Here is a 22,988-nt window from a genome sequence, read left to right as displayed (position 1 = left end):
ATCTAAGCAATTATTTTTCATTTAGGAGAGAAAAATACTTCTCCCAACCAATCTAGGGTGCCAGTTTTATTTTTCTTGGCAGATCCAGTTGGAGAAACCAGGTAATGCTGAGTCCCAGAGTATGTTAGGTATAGGCTAGAACTCCAGGTTCATGATCTTTGTTGTAAGGCCTCAGAGTCTTAAGTCATGACTCAGTTGAAATAGAGAATTTGGCAACAACACATATGGAACATACAAAATGGTCCTATGTTGCTGTTTTATTTGTACAAGGAGAATTTGTCAAGAAATACATTTTAAAATTTTATTAAAATTATTCTTACAAATTTTTTCTTTAATGATGAACACTCACACAGCCTTTTATTTATTCAGTGGATGTTTGTTGAGAGACTGTTGGCTACCAACCACCATACTAAGTAAGGTTAGACAGTTGAGTAATTCATAGTCCCTGACCTTGTGAAGTTTATATTCCACAGGGGAGGAACGAGATACTAATATGCAGTTTATGCTCACTGCAGTCATTTCTGTCACAGTGATGCAAAAGGTTGTGGAAACACAATGGAACAGAGGGGAGCATCTATCTGCCTGGGAGGGCTCAGAAGGCGTCCCAGAGTCGGTGCGCAAGGGGACCGCAGTGATCACAGAACTGTTAGCAGGGCCCTGCATTGTGACAGTGCCTGGACCACTTGGCAGAAGAAGGTCATGTGCACTTTGGTTGCATCACGGGGAATGGCAAGGGTGGTGCGGCCTGGGTGCATTTCACGTAGGCGCCTAGTGAACGGAGCTCCAACCTGCATTCCTCAAGGCCTTGCAGGTCCTGGCACGGGAAAGTGTCTTCCCAAAGCATCTCAGGAGAGCTGTTTCTATGTACGAATGTGCCATCTGCCCGCCAAGCCCGCCCTGAGAGGGTGCTCACTGTGAGTCACATATGGCTGCAGTATTGACTAGAGGCGGCCCTGGAGGCTGGCGATTGGAATGGTGGAGTGGGAAAGAGCTGGGCCGGGCCTGGGTTTATGGTCAGTACAAAGAGTTTTGGCCTTTACTTCGCAGGCAACCAAGGTGTCCTGGAAGGATTTTGTTAACAACAACAAGTTTTAAAAAATTTTATAAAAGAAACAGATGTTAACTGTAGAAAATTTAGATAAGCAACAAGTTCTCAAAATTTTCTAATCCTAATATACGTACTATTGACATTGTGGTAAGTGTCTTCGGTAACTTCTTCCTGTGCTTCTCTATACTGTTTTTTGTTTGTTTGTTTTTGTGTTTTTTTGTCAAAGAAATGAGGTCTACTGTGACACTGCTGTTTTGCAACCTGCTTTTTTTTTCTCCACAACCTATTTGAACATGATTCGTTATCATTAAGCAGTCTTCTGTAACATTACTTTAAAATTTAAGCTTGCTATTCAATTATAAGGATGTACCCTAAATTTAATTTAACGAATTCTCTATTGCTATTCATTTAGATAGTTTCCAGTTCTTTCATATCATAAACTGTACTGGAATGAATGTTTGAAAGATAATCCTAATTATGTTTTAGAAATGAACTTTAAATTGTTATTTAAGATTCCATAAATTTTTATAATTTTAATAAGAGCACTTTTTAAAGTCCCATTTCTTATAGAAAAACATTTCATCTGCATCACATTACATAAACTACAGTCATGCTGACAAGCTCTCATAGTAACGGGGCTTTTTCCCCATCGTAGGTTCCTGACCTGAACCCTGATGAGATTATGCCCTCTTGCCTTTTCCACAGCATTTGCAATTTTTCCACCATAAAACTCAAAATGTTTTATAATAATTGTATAATTTTCTTTTTCTTTGTTAGATTCCAAGTTTTATAGGGGAAGGCACACCTGTCTTATTTATTACTCCCATTCTAAGCATAAAGAGAGCATTTGGAAGTTTTTTTTTTTAATTAATGAATACAAGGATAAATGGATGCCTTAGGAAAAGATAAACAAACAGAAACTGAAAGCCAAAGTATCAACAAATAAATTACCTCCTAAGGTCTCCATCACTTTGCAGCCATAGTGAATGATGTGTTTCATAAAGGGGTAAATGGATGTAAGTGAGAGTCGCCATGTGTTAGAGAGGGAAGCTGTAAAGCCACTGGTCACTGTGGTGACCTGATGTGTATTTCTGTCTTTCTGTGAAGAGATAGACGGATGTCTAGAAAAACTGGCACATGCATTAGTTTCTTTTCTAGTTATCTTGTTTCAAAGCCAAGGGAACTAAACCTCAACATGCCTTCCCACTCACTGGAGATAGTTAACATGAAAATAACAATTATACAACAGCCCAGCAAAAAGAAATCTTCAAGTTTAGCACCTTGAAAGTGGGGTTCACTGTCAATGCTGTTATTCAAAGAATAATAGCTACATGAAAGAGGTCTTCAAGGAAGGGAATCCCCCCTCTCTAAGCACTGCAGAGTTTTCAACATGCTATAGCCTGAAATTAAAGAGAGAATAAACTCTGGAAGATAAAACATGGAGTGGGGAAAGAAGTGAGTAAATTAAAGATGAATCAGGTTATCTGTGGGAATAATTTTTAGATGCCAAAGAATTTTAATTTCACTTGTAGGAGAGCTTTCCCTTGTACATGATGGCATTTTGGAAGCTTTCCTTTGTGTAGAGGTAGGGGAAAGAAAAGTATAAATGTTTGCCCTTTAAATTTGTTCTGTTTGTCAGTTAAGCTTGTGAAGATGGGCCATAGGAAAGGTCTGGTTTAGCCCTCACCACTTTTTTTAGAGGCTTCATTACCTACTCAGTAGATTTTACAGAAAACTAGTTGTATATTTTAATTCATGTATGAAAAGAAACCTTCAGCAGAAAAGAAATGTTCAGCAGAAAACAAAGAACAGGTAATCAGGTATCCCTAAGACCTAACATAGTAGGTGATATATAGTAGCTGCTTAGTAAGTATTTCCTAAAAAAAATAAAGACTAATTTGGGATACATTTCTATAGATGCCAAGAATGTTATGTAAAAATAGAAAATATTTTTTGTATTTGGTACTTATATGTAGTTATATTTACCTAAAAATATAAGTGCTTCCTTATAAAAGAGCAATCGCATTATCAGTACTCCAGAGTACTTAAAGAAGAAACTTCCGCAACATTTTCTTTATGGATATTGTAAAGTGCTGTAGTCTATAGGATGCTTAGAAGTGCAAGTAGTTCTTCATTTTGACAGGAGCAACTGTTAGCCATTTATTTATTTATACAAGTGAATTTCTTTGATAAATTTATCTAATTCCCAGTCGTATTTTCTATGTACAGCTTTTAAGTAACAAACCTTTTATTCTGTAGCTGTATGTTTATAATGCTATGTTCTATATTTATATGTTAGCAACTTTATTGAGGTCACTTATTTTAACAGGAGTGTTTTTCCACTAAAAAGACATATTCAAGTATTGTGCCAGTAGGAGAATTGAGGGAAAATGACATTTAATGAAATGCTTGTGTCCTCCTATAAATTCTATGCCAAAATAAAAACTAGGACCCAAATTATAAATTTTCTAGTTATAGTTCCCCTGTGTAGCTGTACTAATAGCAATCAGTTGGCAACTTCTCTTGTGTGATTGTACTAATAAAGTGGTTCAGTATTTAAGTTGCTGGACATACATTTTCAGTAGTTCTTGTGAAACATCTGCAGATATCACTGAATAGCAAGTATGAAAATGCCGTCTTAATTTTTAGCTCTGTTTTCATGTTTACAGTTAATAAATAGACCTTTCATCATAAGGTGTATTCTGTGAATCCCAGAAAACGCTTGGTTGCAATCTTTACATTGAATTGTGTGTTTTGCCCTGCCTCTTGTAGCTGTGTAGAACTGCAGTTGACCTCTGGAGCCATGTCATGGTGAGATCAAAAGTACTATGTTCAAGGTTATATGAACCACTGTGGTGTCAAAGACAATATATGCCCAGCGGCCAGTCTGAGGACAAAATGTAGAGAGAGATTAAGTCCTGTGTGTGACAACTCTTTCTTAGCCGCCCTCTTCTATGACACTCATTACTACCTGAGACAGCCAGAAAGGGAAAATAAAGAGAGCATAGGCTATGAAATTTGAAATTCTGCTTAAAAAAAATAATTCTTATTTTTAGGCTGTGGCTTTCTTTATAGATGTGAATTTGCTCATAAATGTCAGCTTTCTACCATATTGACCTGACCTTTGTTAGATTGTTTTGTTTCATAAACTGAAGTCTTACATTAATTATTCAAGAAATAGAAATGATTGTCTTCCTTGAAATATGTGTGATAGGTTATGCTGAAGCTGGAGGTTAGGCTTGTATGTCAGAGTAACATTTACTCAGCTTCCACTCTGTGGGGACCCTTGTTGAGAGTGTTACTGAAAGATTGTCACAGGTAGTCAGAGTGTATACAGGGGAGAAAAGGCGCTGCAGCGGGAGCCAGGAGCTTGGATAATTTCTGTATAATAGGACCTCCCATTTTTTAACACTTTAGTACTTTCTGCTGTCAGTCATGGCATCATATTCAACAAGTTCAGATATATTCAAATGGTAAAGATTTAAATAAAGTTCAAAGTAGCAACAGCACTATTGCAGTGCATAGCAAGTTGTGTTTGCTAGTTTACGTTCACTGAAACTGCAGTTTTTTTCTGTGTTTCTTATAGCATTCATGATAAATACAGAATAAACTACTTTTAAGGTCATTTAAAACTCTTCAAAGTAGTATTTTAGGGTTTCCCTGGTGGCACAGTGGTTGGGAGTCCGCCTGCCAATGCAGGGGACGTAGGTTCAAGCTCTGGTCCGGGAAGATCCCACATGCCGCAGAGCAACTAAGCCCGTGCGCCACAACTACTGAGCCCGTGCTCTAGAGCCCGTCAGCCACAACTACTGAGTCTGCATGCCACAACGACTGAAGGCTGCACACCTAGAGCCTGTGCTCCGCAACAAGAGAAGCCACTGCAATGAGAAGCCCACGCACCGCAACGAAGGGTAGCCCCTGCTCATCACAACTAGAGAAAGCCCGCGCACAGCAACAAAGACTCAACACAGCCAAAAATAAATTAATTAATTTTTTTAAAAAGGTAATATTTTATTAGATCAGAAACCTTTAAATAAAATTTAAAAATACATTTGTGAAATGTTTCAAACATACCAAAAATAATATGATAGATGTAGGTAATACTTACTACTAAGAGTAAATAGATATTAACATTTTGCTATTTGTTAGATCCTGTTCAAAATGTTCCTGTTCCCTTAAATCTTCAACAATGCTTTGTGCTATTGATTTGTAAGATTTTACCAATACAAATAGTCTAGATTGTTATTTCATTGTTTTAAATTTTGCCCCCCCTCCGAAATAAATACCTGAACCTGACAATGAGCATCTTTTCACATGTGTAATATTCATTCAGTTTCTCCTATCTGTGAATTACCTATTCATAGTCTTTTCACATTTTTTGGTTGGGCTGTTTATATTTTTTCTTCTGATTTTAGGAGTTCTTTATATATTGGGGGTACTAATCCTTTGGTTATCTTAATTGTATGCATCTGCTGTTTTAGTGGTCTCTTTTTCAGTTTTAAATTGTAATGGAAACAAATTTAGTGATCTTTCATTATGTTCTTTCCATGTCTTGCATAAGAAATCCTTCTCTACCTAATATCATAAAGATGGTTTAATATCTTGTCTTCTAAAAGCTTTACAGTTTTTTTTGACTAATTTCCAATTCCAGATAAGTTATTACGTTTAAAATATTGCTTATTATGAGAAATATCAAATATACAGAATAGCAAAGTGGATAATGTAGTGAGCCCTAGCTTCAACCAATTACAACACTTGGGCAAATCTGATTTATTTATTTATTTATTTATTTATTTATTTATTTATTTATTTATTTTATTTATTTATTTATTTATTTATTTATTTATGGCTGTGTTGGGTCTTCGTTTCTGTGCAAGGGCTTTCTCCAGTTGTGGTGAGCGGAGGCCACTCTTCATCACGGTGCGCGGGCCTCTCACTGTCACGGCCTCTCCCGTTGTGGAGCACAGGCTCCAGATGTGCAGGCTCAGTAGTTGTGGCTCACGGGCTTAGCCACTCCGCGGCATGTGGGATCCTCCCAGACCAGGGCTCGAACACATGTCCCCTGCATTAGCAGGCAGACTCTCAACCACTGCGCCACCAGGGAAGCCCCAGCTTTACAGTTTTGCTTTTCACACTTCATCTTTATGTCATCTGGATACACAGATGATGTGTTTCTAGGCTCTTTACTCTGTTCCATTGGTATGTTTCTCTATCCTTACACTAATACCACAAAATTTTAATTACTATACTTTTTAGTAATTACATTGAAATTAAAAGTATTTTGCATGAAGATTGCTTGATATTATTATCACATATAAATGTTTCTTGTTTTTGTAACATTTTGAGGCATAGGAATATTGGATCTAAGTTACTTAGGTAAAGTAGGTTAATGAAAATAACTTACTACAGAAGAATGATTACATAGAACTAGTTAGGGGTCAAACATCTTTTGACTCATACCACATGGCAGGCAGTGTGCTAAATGCTAATTATTTCACATAATCATTAGTGCTATCAATATACCCATTTTCCAGACATGGTAATGAAGTGTTTATGGCATTCAACCTTAGACCTATTTGATACAAAACCCGTGTTTATGACCATCACACCTACTGTCCTCTCCTATGGGATCCTCTCCGTGATTTTAACTCACACAAAAAGAGTATATTGCCTTCAACCTGCATGACCTCACATTGTAGATGACTCATCAAAACCTGAGCCTCATTTCACCTGACACTGACATTTTCATGTTGAGTCACCTCTGCCCCTCTCCATGTCAGCCTCACCTGGGGCCTTGTCATCACCCAGAGTTGTTCCATTCCTAAAACCTTAAATTCAAATATCTCATTTTCTCACCTCAATCCTTGGCCGCTCTGCTGCCTTTCTGTTCATCAGCCCCTCCTGTGTTTGCTGCCTTACCTGATCAGCTTAGTTTCTGTGGTCCAACGTTTGAACCCTTTTGTGCCGTTTTCTGAATCAGCCTGTCTTTGCTCATGCAGCTGAATTGCAGAGTTCTGCTGAAGGAAGTCATACAAGCACAGAGATTTGTGCCTCTTTAAGTGGGATGCAATGTATACACTCTCCTATGTCTGGCTGATGCCCATCTGTACTTTAGTTTCCGCTTAGAGTCTACTCCCCCTGAAAGTCTTCTAAGCTCCCTGATTTAGGTGCTTCTGCTGGGCATTTCCATAGGAACACGTTGGTCACAATCACAGCAGTGTCACTCTGTGTAGGAGTGCATGTGTTCCTCCCTACCCCTACAAGATGTCAAGCTCCTTAAGGAAAGAGACTTTATCTCTTACTCATTATTGCATCTCTAGTGCCTCTCACATTTACGACTGAATTAGACAACCAAGAGTCAGAGAATCTACCAAACTTGTCAATGAATATGTTTTAAATATCTGTAGATTCCAAAGTATTATATATGTGGGAAAGTACTTGTAACTTTTCAAAGTTTCATTTTTTTTTTTTTTGCGGTACGCAGGCCTCTCACTGCCGTGGCCTCTCCTGTTGCAGAGCACAGGCTCCAGACATGCAGGCTCAGCGGCCATGGCTCACTGGCCCAGCCGCTTTGCGGCATGTGGGATCCTCCCAGACCAGGGCACGAACCCATGTCCCCTGCATCGGCAGGCGGATTCCCAACCACTGCGCCACCAGGGAAGCCCCCAAAGCATTTTTAAACTTAACTTCTCAGTTTTGTGCGAAATCATTTTATTTGGTCTTGGTGAAATTTGACAAAAACAGAAATATATTCTATAAGGATCTTTCAATTTAGGAGGCAGAAAAAGGGGAAACAATTTGGAAGACAATGGAAAGCTTGGTATACCTGGTATACTGGAGAAGTAGCTTATGAGTTTATCTGTTTGATGAAATAGTCCCTAGAGAAATCTTAGAATTTGAGAAAGAACGTACTGCCTCAGTTACTCAGGTGGACACTCCGGACTTTTTTTTAACTTTGTGTTTACCATGCCCTCTTTGATGTTTAATTAAACTTGATAACTAAAATGCAGAAATTACTGCCACAATTTCTGTTTCTTAGTGGTTAAATCAAAGTGTTTTAAGAACAAATATCATAAATTATTAAATCTGTTAAGATAACAGGAAGAAGAAATATCAATTTGGTTTTGCCATGTATGTTTGTTTTAAAATTAAATTTAATCACTCATTACCAAGTTTTCACTTCATGCCAAGCACTGTGCTTGAAGTTAATAAAACAAAGATAAATGATTTAAGCAGTCTCTGCTCTAAAGACAAAAATAATTATTTTGTGATTTTGTAATAGATAAAAAAAATTTTTTTTTCTCTATAGAGGGAAAAAATTTTTACAGGAATAAAATAAATAGGGACTCTGCTGTCACCAATTATATTCCCTAGCTTCAAAGGGCAAAATAGGATACCCTTACTGTTGAAACCTGAAAAAAATATTCTGTAACTAGGTTTTTCAAAAGAGTTATGGCTCCAAGGTAGATGGGAACAAGGGCCTCAAAAAATGTTTATTGAATTTATTGAACAGAGTTACTAATTAATGCTGCTCCACAGAGCCAATGCCCAAGTACAGATTTACATGGAGTGTTCTTTTCTACACAGAATTTTGCCAGTGTTTGTCGTATTTGAGCTCAAGCAGGCCTTTTTGCTGCGACTTCATTAATATTAGGTACTCGATACATGTGCATTGAAAGAATCTTAGGTTAAGCCATAGGAAACTGCCTTTTTTTGTACTTCAGAAACAGTCGACAGCAGCCAATTCCTATGGCTCAACCCAGTGTATATCACACTTCTGTGATGGGATGAACACTGGGATATTGGCAAGGAAAAAGAAGTTTTGTTCATTGTTCTGCAGGAGTTTGTCTTAATTGAGAAGCAAGAAACACCTAAGTGAAATGATCAGACTCTGTCCAAGAACTCAGGAGAAGGTCATCTTTAGGAACAGACATTTTTTTCATGATGTATAAGTTAATGAGAAGTCAGTGGTTTGGCTTTAGAGTTATGTGCCATATTAGTATATATTATAATCAGGTGTTTTTATAAACTGTATGTGAACTTTGTATTCAATGTCTCTTCAATACACTGTTTTTGTATTCAATGGTCTTTGAGAAGTGAGGCAGAATGAAACACTCTATCTCAGTATGTCTTTTCTTTGCACAGTCCTGCTTTTAGCTGTGTAACTGCCTTCTAGATGATTCATAACTTTTTGGCACAATTTCTTATTATTTTTAACATTTATATTTTTCTTTGTAGTCCACAGTTTACATTTTAATAATTATTTCTTTTATATTTTTATTATACCCTTAGGATATAGGTTTCATTTAATTTTTGCCATTTTTTAGATGATTAGAAGCAATGGTGTCTAACCATTTAAATAGCCTATTATGCTAAATTTGAACAAGTTGAAACCGTAACATAATTTTGGTATTTAAGGTTGATGAAAGAAGCTCTTTATGTAGGAAAAAAAAGATAGTAAGCTAAAAATTTGGGGACAGAATATGGCTAACCTTAAGGAAAGTAAGAACAGAGGAAAAAAAAAAGACTAGGAAGAGAAGTAAGAGTTTCGAATTGATAGGAGAGGGAGAAAAAAAATTAAGATTTTGAAGGGCCGAAAAAAAACTCCAGTACTATTTCTACAGTCAATATTCTATGTATATTTGAAATATTTTCAATTGAAAAACTATAGAGGACAAAAGCTTATAGGCTAATACCTTAACTTTTTAGTATTCCTAGTCAGTTTATAGGAAGGAGACGGAATATATACTCTGAGTATGATAACCTCTGGGTTATAGAGATTTTGAAATGCAATCTCTGAACTTCCGATAATAGTTTGAAGGGTCTTCTGTTGCATATAAAAACTCATTCCCATTGGAACATTTTGAATCTGATTCTTTTCCCTTTCTTGGGGAAAGGTAGTGATTTATTCATTAAATACCTAAATCTGAAACAATCATATATGACCTTTCCATAATCTTCCCTTGTTTTTTCTAGTCACCGTCACTGGGTGACAGATTGTTGTTGGAAAGAACACCAGTTTTTGCTTTTAGCTGGCTATAAGCAACTGGACTTGAGTTGTTTTATATGTAAATAAAAATGTTTGACTAAATTATCCTAAGAAGCATCTTTGATCAAATCACATTCCATGCTAGTGTGCAGTGTTTCCATTGCTAGAACAGTGTTATTTCAAAAGAATACACAACTCAATATACAACAATACACAACAGTGTGGTTTCTGTTATCTTTCCCTCTCCTTTTTATAGATAGTGTTAAGAAGGAATGTTCCAGAGAAGGGGACAATGTTTTCATTTTACATACATTCTTATGTAGACATGGTGGTTGTTGATCTGTAGCCCCAGGCAAAGGGAACGTGAACAAAGACAGTTTTACCACATTGAAATGAAGATAGTATCTAGTCTGCTCCTATGAAACATTGCTGGCTTTGAGTAATAGTTATACATTCACTTGATTTCAAACAGGTAAATTTATACTCAGTCAGTTCACATCTGAATTCATAAGATTGTAACTAAATGGTTCTATCTGAACTGAATAACTTTTTATTTCAGGAGAAGATTAAAGAGGATTTTAAAAAATCAAGGTAAACAACGGGGGAGAAACTAAACCTTAGAGCTCCCTGTCAGATAATGTGATGACTATGGATTCTCAGAGTTTGAAAATGGGCTCATAACAGTTTATAAAGACTTAGCAGATTGGAAGTTCTTCCAAGTCAGTAATTTCAGTGTTGTGCCATTTTAGAAAGAGGAGATGGCTCTTCTAATTTTCCTTTTTCCTATTTCTGAAGTTTATTATAGAAGAATGTTCATAAGAAGGGTAAAGAGACTGTTCAGTTTTTGTGCATTTTTATGTAGATATGTTGATTGTTGGTCTCTGACCTCTTAAAAAGATAATCAGCACATCAAAATGATTGTCCAGAGTCATTTGCTTTCTCTGAAACTTGGAGTCAGGAATACCAACTGCCCATGCTCTTCATTTTAACTTACAAATCAATAAACCCTGTCTGTGCACATCTGAATGTTTTAGGCATGCAACTGAATATGCTCTCTGCTACTCAAGCAAGGGATTGCAGGAAGTAGGGAGGTCAAGAGAAAAGAGAATAATAGAGAAGAGCTGGGGAGTAGAAGGAAGAAGCTAGGGCAGACTGTTCGAGAAAGTATATGCCACTTTTTATGTTAGAACTTGTGTTATTTTTATGCTGATTAGCAATTGATTGTATAGGAATAAAAAAGTATTTTTCCATAAATTATGCAAGTCACCTAATTTAAAGATATTCAGGATGACTATAAATTATTAAGAGAGTCATTATTAAGGGCTTTTATGAAATATATTAGCAATTTTGTACCTTAAAAATAATTTTATTTCCTGCAAAATTTCAGTTACAGGTAGCATACTGATAGAGATAAAAGCACAAATAAATACAGTTCAAAAGCAAGTCAAAACTAAAGATGAAGTTGTAGTTTGTTTAATAAAAACCAAATTTGATTATGAAAATAATAAATGTTTATCATACAAACAGGCAGTACAAATATATAGAAAATGAAAAGAGAGGAGGCAGGTAACAAGTAAATGAGTAAGTATAGAATTACAAGTCAGGGTTCATAATGTGGACTATCTTGGCTGGACCCACTTGCTCAGCGTGTTTAAGCAAGTATAAAAAGCTCAGTAGGATGGAAAAGAGTGAGCAAGTGTGAGATTGGAACAAGATGAGATTGGAGAGTTATCAGGGGCCTAAAAGTATATGGTTTTATGGGCTGTGGCCAGAAGGTCAGATTTAATTCTGAGTGCAGTGGGAAGGGTTTTACATAAGAGAATGCTATTTTATAATATATATATTTTAAATATATTTATATATTTTAATACATTTACATTTATTTAAATATATATATTTACATGAAAGCAAGTTATTTAGAGAGATATACATTCCATAGGCAGAATGCAGACCATCTCAGGCGAGAGGTCATAATTTACATTTTAAAAAGTCATTCAGGTGGCATTGTGCAGGACAGTCAAGGATTTATAAGAGTGGATGAGGAAAGGCCAATTTGAAACATAAGTTTTGAATATGGGAGGAAGTAAAAATGGGAAGAAATGGTTGACCAGAGAGCTGATTTGGGTGTAATTCAGTGTGTGTGTGTGTGTGTGTATTTGGAAGGGTGGCTATTGGGAGAGGATAGCTACCTTTTTCCTTCTTTCTTCCAAAAGAATTCATCAAGACAAAGAACACAATCTTTGTCACCAAGGTGGTCACAGTCTAATATATAAATTCTACGAAGACTGTACATAGGAAGATGCTTATGGTCTAGTATTTACATTTGATACTAGCTAGATAAGTAATTTTGGTGCGGTAAGTGGTATTGAAGCAGGAAGCATGAGCGTCTAAGGGAGCATATGTTTCAGGCACTTAAACTCATACTTAAGAGAATGTTAGAAGGTTTTTTAGCAGAAGTCGTATTTGAGTTTTAAAAAAATGAGAGGAGTGAGTTAGATTCCCCCCCTCCTTGGGTGCGTTGTAACCTGGGTGTACAGACAACAGCAAGTATATGCCAGGAAGAAGGGGCAGCATGTTAATGAGAACTTGACCTGTTTAATAAATTTCAAATAATTCAACAGGATGCATGTATAAAAGAACTGATGAAATGGGCCAGACTCTCAAGACTGCGTATATCAATTTAAAATTTATCAGTTGCTTTCATGCGATGTCACTGGCCATGTTTCTGTCCCTCAAGTACTTCAAGGTCATTGCAGTCTGCGTCTTCATGTTTATTGTCTCGCTTGCCTGTTTAATTACCATCTTCCACCTCCCAACCCCCCAGCTGTGCCCCAAATGATCACTGCTTTCTCCTCAGGTCTTAAACTTCACCTGGTCATTTTCTAAAGAAACGTGTCCTCACCACTCAAACATACACCCTCGCCACTCTCTAATCCAGTACCTTTCTCTAAACTCTTCTATATATAACTTCAATCTGGTATTATTGTATTTGTTCATTTGTTTTTATGTTTGTCTTCTCCACTAAAATGTCAGCTTTATGAACTCATTTACAGCTGCAATCCCAGTGGCTAGGCCAGTACCTGCACATGATGAATAATCTGTAAATATTTGTTGAATAAATGAATGAACTCATAGAACAAAGAATGGAAACTAGGTTATTGCAGAGTGCCCTTAATCATTTTTACTTTTACTTTATCTTATTCCTTAGATAGCCTTTAAGACTGGATTATTAAAGGTTTATTTTGGTTGCAAGAAAGAAACGTGCTGAGTGGTTTGGGAGATGCGGGTTTCTGCTCAGAGGGTAAGAAAACAGCCCAGGAAATCTTCTCAATGGTCACTCTCATATCTCAGTACTTTCCATGAAGGGGAAAGGTACAGCAGGCTATATACGAATCTCTCAGGACCAACAGTTCTGGAAACTAGGAATCCCAGTCATCTCTTCTTCTCTAAGGTCAGAAACCATTGTTCCCTGTTGACCTGTATCTGCCTGCTGCTTTCATGGTGTGAGAGCAAATTGGACTGTCTTGTTTCTCATTCTCCACTGAGGGCCGCCCTTTTGGGCAGTCTCCCTTCAATGCTCCTTTTCAGCCACTCGTGTCTCACATGGTCAGCCTATTCATTGCAACCTTGGGATTAATCACCATCCCTGATCCACTCGGGTGTGGTCAGAATAGCAGAATGATGTGGTTTAAGTGATGCTAATTTACTGTAGAAAGAACTTCATGTGGCCACTTGTTCACAGATCCACAGAGCTGCATGGGGACGTGTCAGTCACTGCGAGTTCCATAGCTTGTCAAGAATAATTTTTTTTTTTGAAGTTGAGGCGCTCAAGCCTCTGTCTTTAGAATACACCACTGGGAGTTATTATTCTCCTCCTAGAATTTAGTAAATCTTGGGAGCTCTCAATCTTTCCCCACTGGAAGGAGAGTTCTTCCTCCTCTTTTCCTGCTCCTCAGGATAACACTGCATACCCAGCAGGGATTCAGATGATCCCCAAACACATATCAGTTGATATCAGGAGACCCCTCTCTGCCACAACCTTGTGCCCTGCAGGTTGCAGAGAATGACTGGCCTGTACCCGGGAGGACTGAACTAGGAGGCAAGTCTAAGAGTTTTATAAGGTAGAAACATAGGTGGTTGGACTAGGTGACAGAGCTCTTACCTTGAAATTGTGTACTGTGTTCTCTTTCTGTCTTTAAAGAAGATCCTGAGATAGCTCAGGCTGCACTCCTCAGACGGCTCTCCTCCCACCCCTAGGAGTGGTGGTTTTCTAGGGGTCTGACAAACGGCACAAGCTTTTAGAGCTTTGATTTTATTTAAGATTTTAGGGAAACCTTATTTTTTTGTCACTTATTCAACAGAACAGAATGTTAAATTTGCATGGATTTTAAAGTAACACATGAAATTGTATAGTTCTTTTATAATTGGTAGCCTATAAAATCTTTTTAATAAATAGAAAAAATTTCCAAAAGGAATTATTATATCTTTCACCCTTGGTTCACTAATACTCCAACAGATAGTGCCAAAGAGTGACTAGGCAGTGTTTATAAAGTTGGAGGAAAGTATCTCTGTCTGATGCTTGTCTTTATGTGAGCAGTGACAGTGCTGTTTCCTTCACTTGACTCATCATTGTTTATAAAAGTAAAGTAGGATCCTCTGGGTGAAAATCTTCAAAGTCATTGAGTGTTCCCTTTGTGAACAATTAGTTCTTTAGACCAGTTTGTTTGCCACCAACTTGTCTGCTTCTGTGGTAACAGATGGTTTCCATTATAAGGCTCCACGTGCTCCTCTGTGAAGATCAGTAAGTGAACGAAGGTGCACGGCTTCGCGGGGAAGAGCCCTGGAAGATGTGATGGGCAGGGGAGGCCCAGCATCCCGGGCCGCCTCACTTGCCGGCAGTTCAGTCGACTCAGCCTGATCATCAGACCTGCTGGTTAGATTGTAAACTTGTGTCAGGAAGAGCTGAGATGTGCCAGGCAGCACAGTTTTCTCAAATGCAAGTTCGGAAGTGGTGGATGTTGGTCATGGGACCTGCTTCTGTCCCCATGAGAATGTGATTCCCATACCTGTCTAGGATTTGGAAACCACACCTAGGAGACTTACAGAAAAGATAAAATACATTATTTCAGGGTCCTACTGAAGACTTACCAAAACAATCCCCTGAAATTTTTATTCATAGGCATATTTGGAAAAAGGTCCCTCTGGACAAGAGCCCATGCCCAATTGTATTACTGTCTTTAGTTCACCTGTCTACTCAGTGCACTACAGGCTCTTTGAGGGCAGGAAGCCTGGCCTTGCTCTGTTCTCAGACCACCATGCCCAGCACTTAGCGAGTGCTTCAGACATTTAAGGAATGAATGGATATGTTATGCTTATGATCAGTTTCCCAGGATAAACTAACCACATCCTCTGACATCTTGCAAAACTAATTCTTTTTTAATGCGGCTGTGTTTAGATTTTAAATTAGGCCTCAGAGGTGAAAGGCCAGTACCATTACTGACAGCTCATTTATCTAGTACACAGCACTCTGCTCTAAGTTATTGCCCCAGGGAAGCCCATTGCAATAGGGCAGTGATATCAGCCTCGTGAATAGATACTAATCTCTATTGTGACGGTCACTCTTCTCAGAAGCCACAGTGGCTGATACAGGTACAGTAGGCTAACTTCATTGAGGGTTTATGTGAAAATTATCAGTGAAATAGTTTATATCTAGCAACTTTCCAGTAGAACTCTACCTAGAATTCACTCCGTTTTAAAAAGTACATTTTAAATCATTTCTTGGCATATATCACTCTTAGTGGTATTGAATTCAGATTTGAAAGGAAATCTTGCTTCAGATCCCCTTTTTAAAAACACTTCTGTATTGTTTTAGAAAACTCTAGTGTTCCACATAATTACATTGGCTTCGGTTTTATTTAACAAGGACCCCATGACTATTACTGGAGTATAACCGTCATTTTAATATTGTTGATCCTTCTGTTTGTTAATTCTTCGTGCATAAGGATGACTTGGGGACCTTGTCTAATGCCAAGACTAAGCATAATTGCTAGTGTGAACAAAAGTTAAAGGGCACAATTGTCCACAAGTTATGCATTAAGGGTATAGTTGGCTGTACATCAGAGCATTTGTTAAAGGGAATAAAACAAGCTGAAATGACTAAACATTTGGCAGGAGATCTAATTTTGTCTCAGCCATTTTAACTATATTCCCTTAGATAAGGATTCTTGATTATGTAAAGTTTTGGGAACTTCCACAGTTGCTTACCTGTACATGTTGGCATTACATATGATTATTTTGCATTTAATATCTGAAGGTAGTTACAGTATAACTTTTCAGATTTTGAAGAGCAGCCTTGTAATTATACCAATATATCCATTATAAATTCAGTTCTGGAGCAGAAAGAAACTAAACAACTATTGGGTCCATGTTTAACCAAGAAGAAAAAAGCAGCTTTCTGGGATGAGTTATGAGTTTATAATATAATGGAATTTACATATTTTAATCAGTTTTTAGAATAACTTTTAGCTATTTATTTCTGATTGCTCAGTATCAATGAGGGAAACTACAGTTCTGCTTTTGTAGTTTTATACTGTTTTGCATCTCAGAATCCCTTGAAGTATGGAAAACCAAAGGAAAATAAGATTTTTTTTTTAAATGAGGAACTAGGAATTTTAAGCCTGAACAAATTTTGAAAGGCTAATCTATAAAAAGGAGAATTGCCTTCTTTAGCATAATTCCAGATGGAAGGAGGCAGGTCAACGGAGAGAAGTTAGAGTTTTGAATAAGTTTCAGATTGAGCTTGTTAATAAACTATATGCAACAATGACTGAGTTGTCATAGGAACGTGTAGTGAATGTTCTGTTCTGGACATTTTTAAACAGAGGTTAAAACCTGTCAGATATTTTATAAGGGGAGAAGAAAACCTACATTAAATCAACACTAAATGGCTATTTGAAATATGAACATCTGTAAATCTAATTTCTTCTCCCTTCTTGATCTCATTTATGAGGTGTGAATGCCTGCTGTGGCAGTAGATTGTGTCAACAATTATACTGATGGCTGAGTGCTGACATGAAGTTTAACCCACTCCCTCTCTTCTTACTTTAATTGCATTTTTATCTCTCAGTTAATGTGATTATATTCATATTCTTAGCAATGTCACCGTGTCTTTTTTTTTTTAATAAAAGGAAGGAATATAAAGGGGCCTTTTAGAAAGCAACCATTCATCCCACCAGTACTGTAGAACTTCTACTATATGCAGGTGTCAGAAGTGAGGGGCAGAGTGTCAGAATTCATCCTGTCCCTGTGCCCTTGTTTCATTCCTTTCATCTTTCGATCTCCGTAGATAGCCCTGTAGCCCTGACAGGTCATCCTGAAATGAGACGTGCTGACCAATCAGAAATAAATAGCCAAAGATGATCCTAACAAATGACTAAAAGATATAAATTCCGTTATATTATAAGTCCATAACTCATCCCACAAAAAAGCATATGGGTCAAATAAACATTGTATTTTGCAAATCACGTATGGCTGAATTCAGGCCAGTAGCAATGTCCTTTTGACTATTACCTGGGCTCAGCCATAATTCTTGGCGAGGTCACACAATTTTTGTTTTAGGAATGAGATCAGCAACACACACTATGCTAGTGTGCTACTCAATCAACTTTCCAAAAGAAGCTCATAACCAAGAAGAAAGTAATAGCAGAAAAGATAGAGTCAATGAAAAAAATCAGGAATAAATAAGACTATGAAAACCAAGTGCATCATTCTGAAGGTTGCTTAGTCCAAAGTAAATCATAAGACTAGTACTTGGGTCTCATTCCTTGACCAAAGTATATTAATATATGTACTACTTTCAGTTTTAAATATCATGACTTTAGTAGGTCATGTGTTATGGGCATTCTAGTCCAGTAAAAAAGATAAATGAGGCAGCATTGTTCTATACCTGACACTTCATAGCCTTTGTATGTAGCCTGGGCATTCTGTATTTTAATCCCTAACCTATATTTGGTTGGTGAAATGTCATCAAACTTAATTTTTCTTCTTAAATACTCTATGCATTTTCAGTCATTTCTTCTTGAAAATAACTTGGACATATCAGCAATAAGAGAACTACTGCTTCCACCATTTGTCACGTGGCACTGCTTCTTTTTGTCCCTGTGGGCCTTGTCTACAGAGACAATTGCAGCGAAGGCCATGCCCCTTCCCACTACTCACCTCGTCCCAGTATTTAAGGTCACGGCAGCTCTTTCAGGTTTAAAAACTCTTCTTTCTTGCCTTCAGCCTTTATCTAAAAATTGACGTAAAAACAAAATTATCAAGGGATCCTTCTGAACAAAATGCTTTCCTTGCTCTAGCAGTGCTCAGGAAAACTGAGGCTAACTGCAATTCTGGCTCCTCAACATGGGATAACTATCATGCAAACCATGCTCCTTTGAAAAAATTCTGCTTTAGATGGCATCCTCTTCCATATATTGAACTTCTAAATCCATTTTGGTGTGCATGGGATATTTAGGTTCCATTTTATATTAACAACAGTATCTTAATAAAAACTGTAAAATAAGCTCTTTCTATGCTCCAAGAATTTACAGTGTGTTAAGATTGAATCTGATAAACACTTGTCTGAGAAGAGTTCTCTTCGAGTGTTGTTTTGGAAAAGACAATAAAGTCTGCTGTTTGGGTAAGGGCACCGCCACCTTATACCATCTGGTGGGGAAATACTCCATGAGGGATATGGGATCAAAGTCATCCCTCTGGGGTTCTGTGGCACAAGAACTGAAGAAAGGGGAGATATGGCAGCTCATAATATGTCTTGGCCGTTAACAGCCATTAAACTGGGGTGAAGGGCACATTGCTTTTCAGCCCTTCCGCCTTCAGGTTGACTGGGTTGATGAGAAAGTGTTGACTAAAACTTTTCAGTTCTGTTTAGTTTCTAGCCACACTTGTTTTCTCCCCTCCTGGCATGGTTATTGGAAAACAGGTTTTGAGGACTTTATTAAACTGTTTGCTGGAGCATTTCATTTAGATATCGAGGTCCTTTCGAGGTAACTTGGACACCTAGAACTGAATGACTGCCATTCATCCTCCTCTATTTAGTGCAACATTTCCAGCCAATTATAGCTTCATTGTGTTCAGTCACTAGAATAAAAAGTCTTGAAGTGTAATAAGCGATGACTTAAGGGCCTCAATGTGTAACAGATACCATGTTTATGAGCGATCTGTCTCGTAGGCAGGAGCAGTTTTTCACCTCCGGATGAAAAGGTGACTGAGGTGATCCATTTGTGAGCAGTGCCGACGCAGCCAGGTCTGGGTGCACTTGGAGCTGCCGTTCACGAAAATGAAATACTGAACTGAGGCATTCATTGCCCATTCCAAGAAATACAACAAAAAGGCCTGGATCTGTATTTCAAGTCTTGTTGATGCTATTGGCTTAGACACGTTCCCATTATTGGGTCTCTTTTGCAAGCCTAAATTTGAGCCTGAAGAATTTCTCCATATAAATGTCTTAAGTATTGCAGTGGCACATCCATCACCTTTTGGCTTTTGAATTACAAAGATAACCTTAAGATATGAGCCTTATACTGGGCAATGCGATACATACACAGAAAGGGTGAGCCTCCTTAGTGATGAAATCAGCCAATGCCCAAGAGGAAAATAATAGGCAGAAAGGATAGAGAGGATGAAAAAAATGATTCTTTTCCATTAAACTGTACGTGACGTGTATTTTATGAAGCAGGCATCAGCTGAAAGAAATATTTTTTCAACTAAAAAGAGATTGATGGTGAGGGAGAGGAAAAGAATGTAAGGAATCAGGGGATAAATGTGTATCTTATTCCATAACCATCTCCGATAATGAGAAAGTTGAAAAGCATTCCATTTGTGATTACCTCAAATGTTTCCTTGGACTTGGTGCTCTTAAAACTCTTTAATGTTGGGCTTCCCTGGTGGCGCAGTGGTTGAGAGTCCGCCTGCCGATGCAGGGGACGCAGGTTTGTGCCCCGGTCCGGGCAGATCCCACATGCTGCCGAGCGGCTGGGCCCGTGAGCCATGGCCGCTGAGCCTGCATGTCCGGAGCCTGTGCTCTGCAATGGGAGAGGCCACAACAGTGAGTGGCCTGTGTACCGCAAAAACAAACAAACAAACAAAAAAACAAAACAAAAAACCTCTTTAATGTTAATAATAGCTTTGGTTTTTTTAAAAGTGCATTTGGACTTCACATTTTATAATTTTCTCAATTCTAAGTGTTGTGTTGCTTATTTTCAGGTTTACCAAAGATGCAGGCCATTAGGAACTATACTGGAATGCCAGCCCCTGCTCTTCATGAAGGACCCCCGTTACACATCCAGGCAGGAGATACAGTTGAACTTCTGAGAGGAGATGCACACAGTCTGTTTTGGCAGGTACTATCCACATTACAGTTTTTTAGATTTAACGGATGATTTATTACCACTTGGAGAATAAAGCTATCTTTAGAAACTGATTGTATGCTTTCAAGCTTCAGAAATTTTACATGATGTGAGGAAAAATATTTTTTATTAACCACCCTCAAATTTACTCACGCTAAAGTGGCAATGAGTGTTAGAACACTAAAGAAAACAGTATCTGTGCTATGAATCAGAATTACCATTTATATTAAGAATTCATACTTTGACAGAGCATTTTTTCCAAAAGTAGGACCTTGGGTATCATCTAATTCACATGGCTTTCACATATTAGCACTTCACTTCAGAGGAACTACCTTACTAGCTTGTCAGTGGCCATTTCTGGCCATATTTCGTTTGTGCCTACCCACAGTAATACCTGAAGCTATTACAGGTACCATGGGCATTATTTATGAAATAAATAAAATGTGAAAAGTAAGTGAGTATATTGATGTTTGCTGGTGATGAAATCTCTCTCATCCAATTAGCCTGCTTTGGTTCAAGGGTTTTGTTAACTGAGGTAAATATGGTATAGTGATAAGATTTGATACAGCTTGATGGTAGAACATTGCTGTTCATTAAATTATTCTGTATTTTCATGTATATGTTAGAAATACTTCCCAACATCTTAAAGAAAGAGTGTTAAAAGTGTTGTGTGTTGAGGAAGAAAAGGGTGGGATCAACAGAAAGCTTAGCATATGAGTGACATTTTCTAGGGGTGAAGAGACCAGAAAAGGACTGTTAGATAATAATCCATTGAGCACATGTGTAAATGATAGCTATTTTGTTTGTACAAAACTATCTTATTGTCTGCCATCTTGTTATAGAAGAATGCCCCTAAGTTGGACATTTAGCTCCAGCCACATTTCAGTTTCTGTAGCCAGTGGCTTTTCCAGAGCTCCACCATCCTTCTTAAGTATCCTACTCTTCTCATACCTCATTCTTCCCAAAAAAGGAAGAGAGAGAATGACAGTCTTCAATTCTACTAACTCTTCCATCCACTCCTGCATCTCCCAGCCCAACCACAAGACAAACCTTGTGTATGCATAAGAGTCCTCTTACTCAAGGCTTACCTTTTGCTTGGAGTTTTCCATCCCACATTTCATCAGTTGGCTCTTGACCCCTACATTTTCAATTTCATTCTCTCCACTGGCTCCTTTTCTATAGCTTATAAATATGCTCAAGTTCCTCCTACCTTAAAATACATATACGAAACGTAAGGTAGATAGCTAGTGGGAAGCAGCCACATAGCACAGAGAGATCAGCTCAGTGCTTTGTGACCACCTAGAGGGCTGGGATAGGGAGGGTGGGAGGGAGACGCAAGAGGGAAGAGATAATGGGAACATGTGTATATGTATAACTGATTCACTTTGCTATAAAGCAGAAACTAACACACCATTGTAAAGCAATTATACTCCAATAAAGATGTAAAAACAAACAAACAAAAAAACCACATATAACTCAACGTGTTGTCTAGTTAGGTCAGTCTCCTGCTCCCTCACTCCCTCTCATTCTTCTCCCTCTCCCGTTCCCTAGCTGAACTTCTTGAGAGAGTAGTCTGTATTCAGTCTCTGCCTCCTTATGTCCTATTTGTAATGCAGTCTCCTGCAGAAACTACTCCTACTTGGATTACTAATGCCACTTAAAAAAAAATAACAACTACTTTGAGATATATAATCAGGTACACATACTTAAAGTGTAGTTGAATTTGATAAGTTTTGTCAAATGTATATATAAGTAAAAGCACTGTTAGTCAAGATGATAAAATCAGCCCCCAGAGTTTTTGTGTGCCGCTTTGTAAATTCCCTCCTGCCTCTGCTTCTTGCCCTTCCCCAACCCCCAGCCAACTGTGGTTCTGCTTTCACACTATGAATTTGCATTTTTCAGAATTTTATATAGTATATCATATAGTATGTATTCTTTTTCATATGGCTTCTTTCACTTAACGTAACTATCTTGAGATTAAAACATGTTACTTTGTGTAACAATAGTTCTATCGTTTTTTTTAAACTGCTTTACTGAGGTATGATTAACATACAAAAAGCTGTACATACTTAATGCATACAGCTTGATGAGTTTGGAGAAACAATCTCCATAATTTATGCCATAAACATACCCATCACTTCTAAAAGTTTCCTCCTGTCCTCTTTATTTTTTATTTTATATTTTGTTATTAACAACATTCAACATTAAGATCTACCCTATTAGGAAAGTATATAGTACAGTATTACTAACTATAAACTCTGTGCCGTACAGTAGAATTCTAGGAGTTATCCGTCTTGCATAACTGAAACTTGTACCCTTGACTACTCCATCCCTATTTCCCCCTTCCCCCATTCTTTGGCCACCACTGTTCTACTCTCTGCTTCTATGAGTTTGACTATTTTAGATTCCTCATATAAGTACAGGAAAGACTTGGAAGCAACCTAAATATCCATCAATGGATGAATGAGTAAATTAAGAAAATGTGGTATATAACATAATGGAATACTATGCAGACTTTGAAAAGAAGGAAATCCTCCCATTTGCA

The 22,988-nt window shown here is 37.6% G+C and overlaps 1 protein-coding gene across 1 annotated transcript in view; it reads left to right on the top strand.

The window, feature by feature from the left end:
• The window catches only part of VAV3 (vav guanine nucleotide exchange factor 3), a 398,335-nt gene that overhangs the window by 288,268 nt on the left and 87,079 nt on the right, over window positions 1-22,988 (top strand). The window contains exon 20 of the mRNA XM_065890862.1: window positions 20,301-20,437. Coding sequence (XP_065746934.1) covers window positions 20,301-20,437 — 137 coding nt within the window. The remainder of the gene's footprint in view (window positions 1-20,300; window positions 20,438-22,988) is intronic.

This window comes from Phocoena phocoena, chromosome 1 (assembly GCF_963924675.1).
Source record: "Phocoena phocoena chromosome 1, mPhoPho1.1, whole genome shotgun sequence".
In the NCBI taxonomy this organism is placed as follows: Eukaryota; Metazoa; Chordata; class Mammalia; order Artiodactyla; family Phocoenidae; genus Phocoena; species Phocoena phocoena.
The sequence above is the reverse complement of the archived record's forward strand: the minus strand, read 5'-3'. Positions and strand labels throughout refer to the sequence as shown.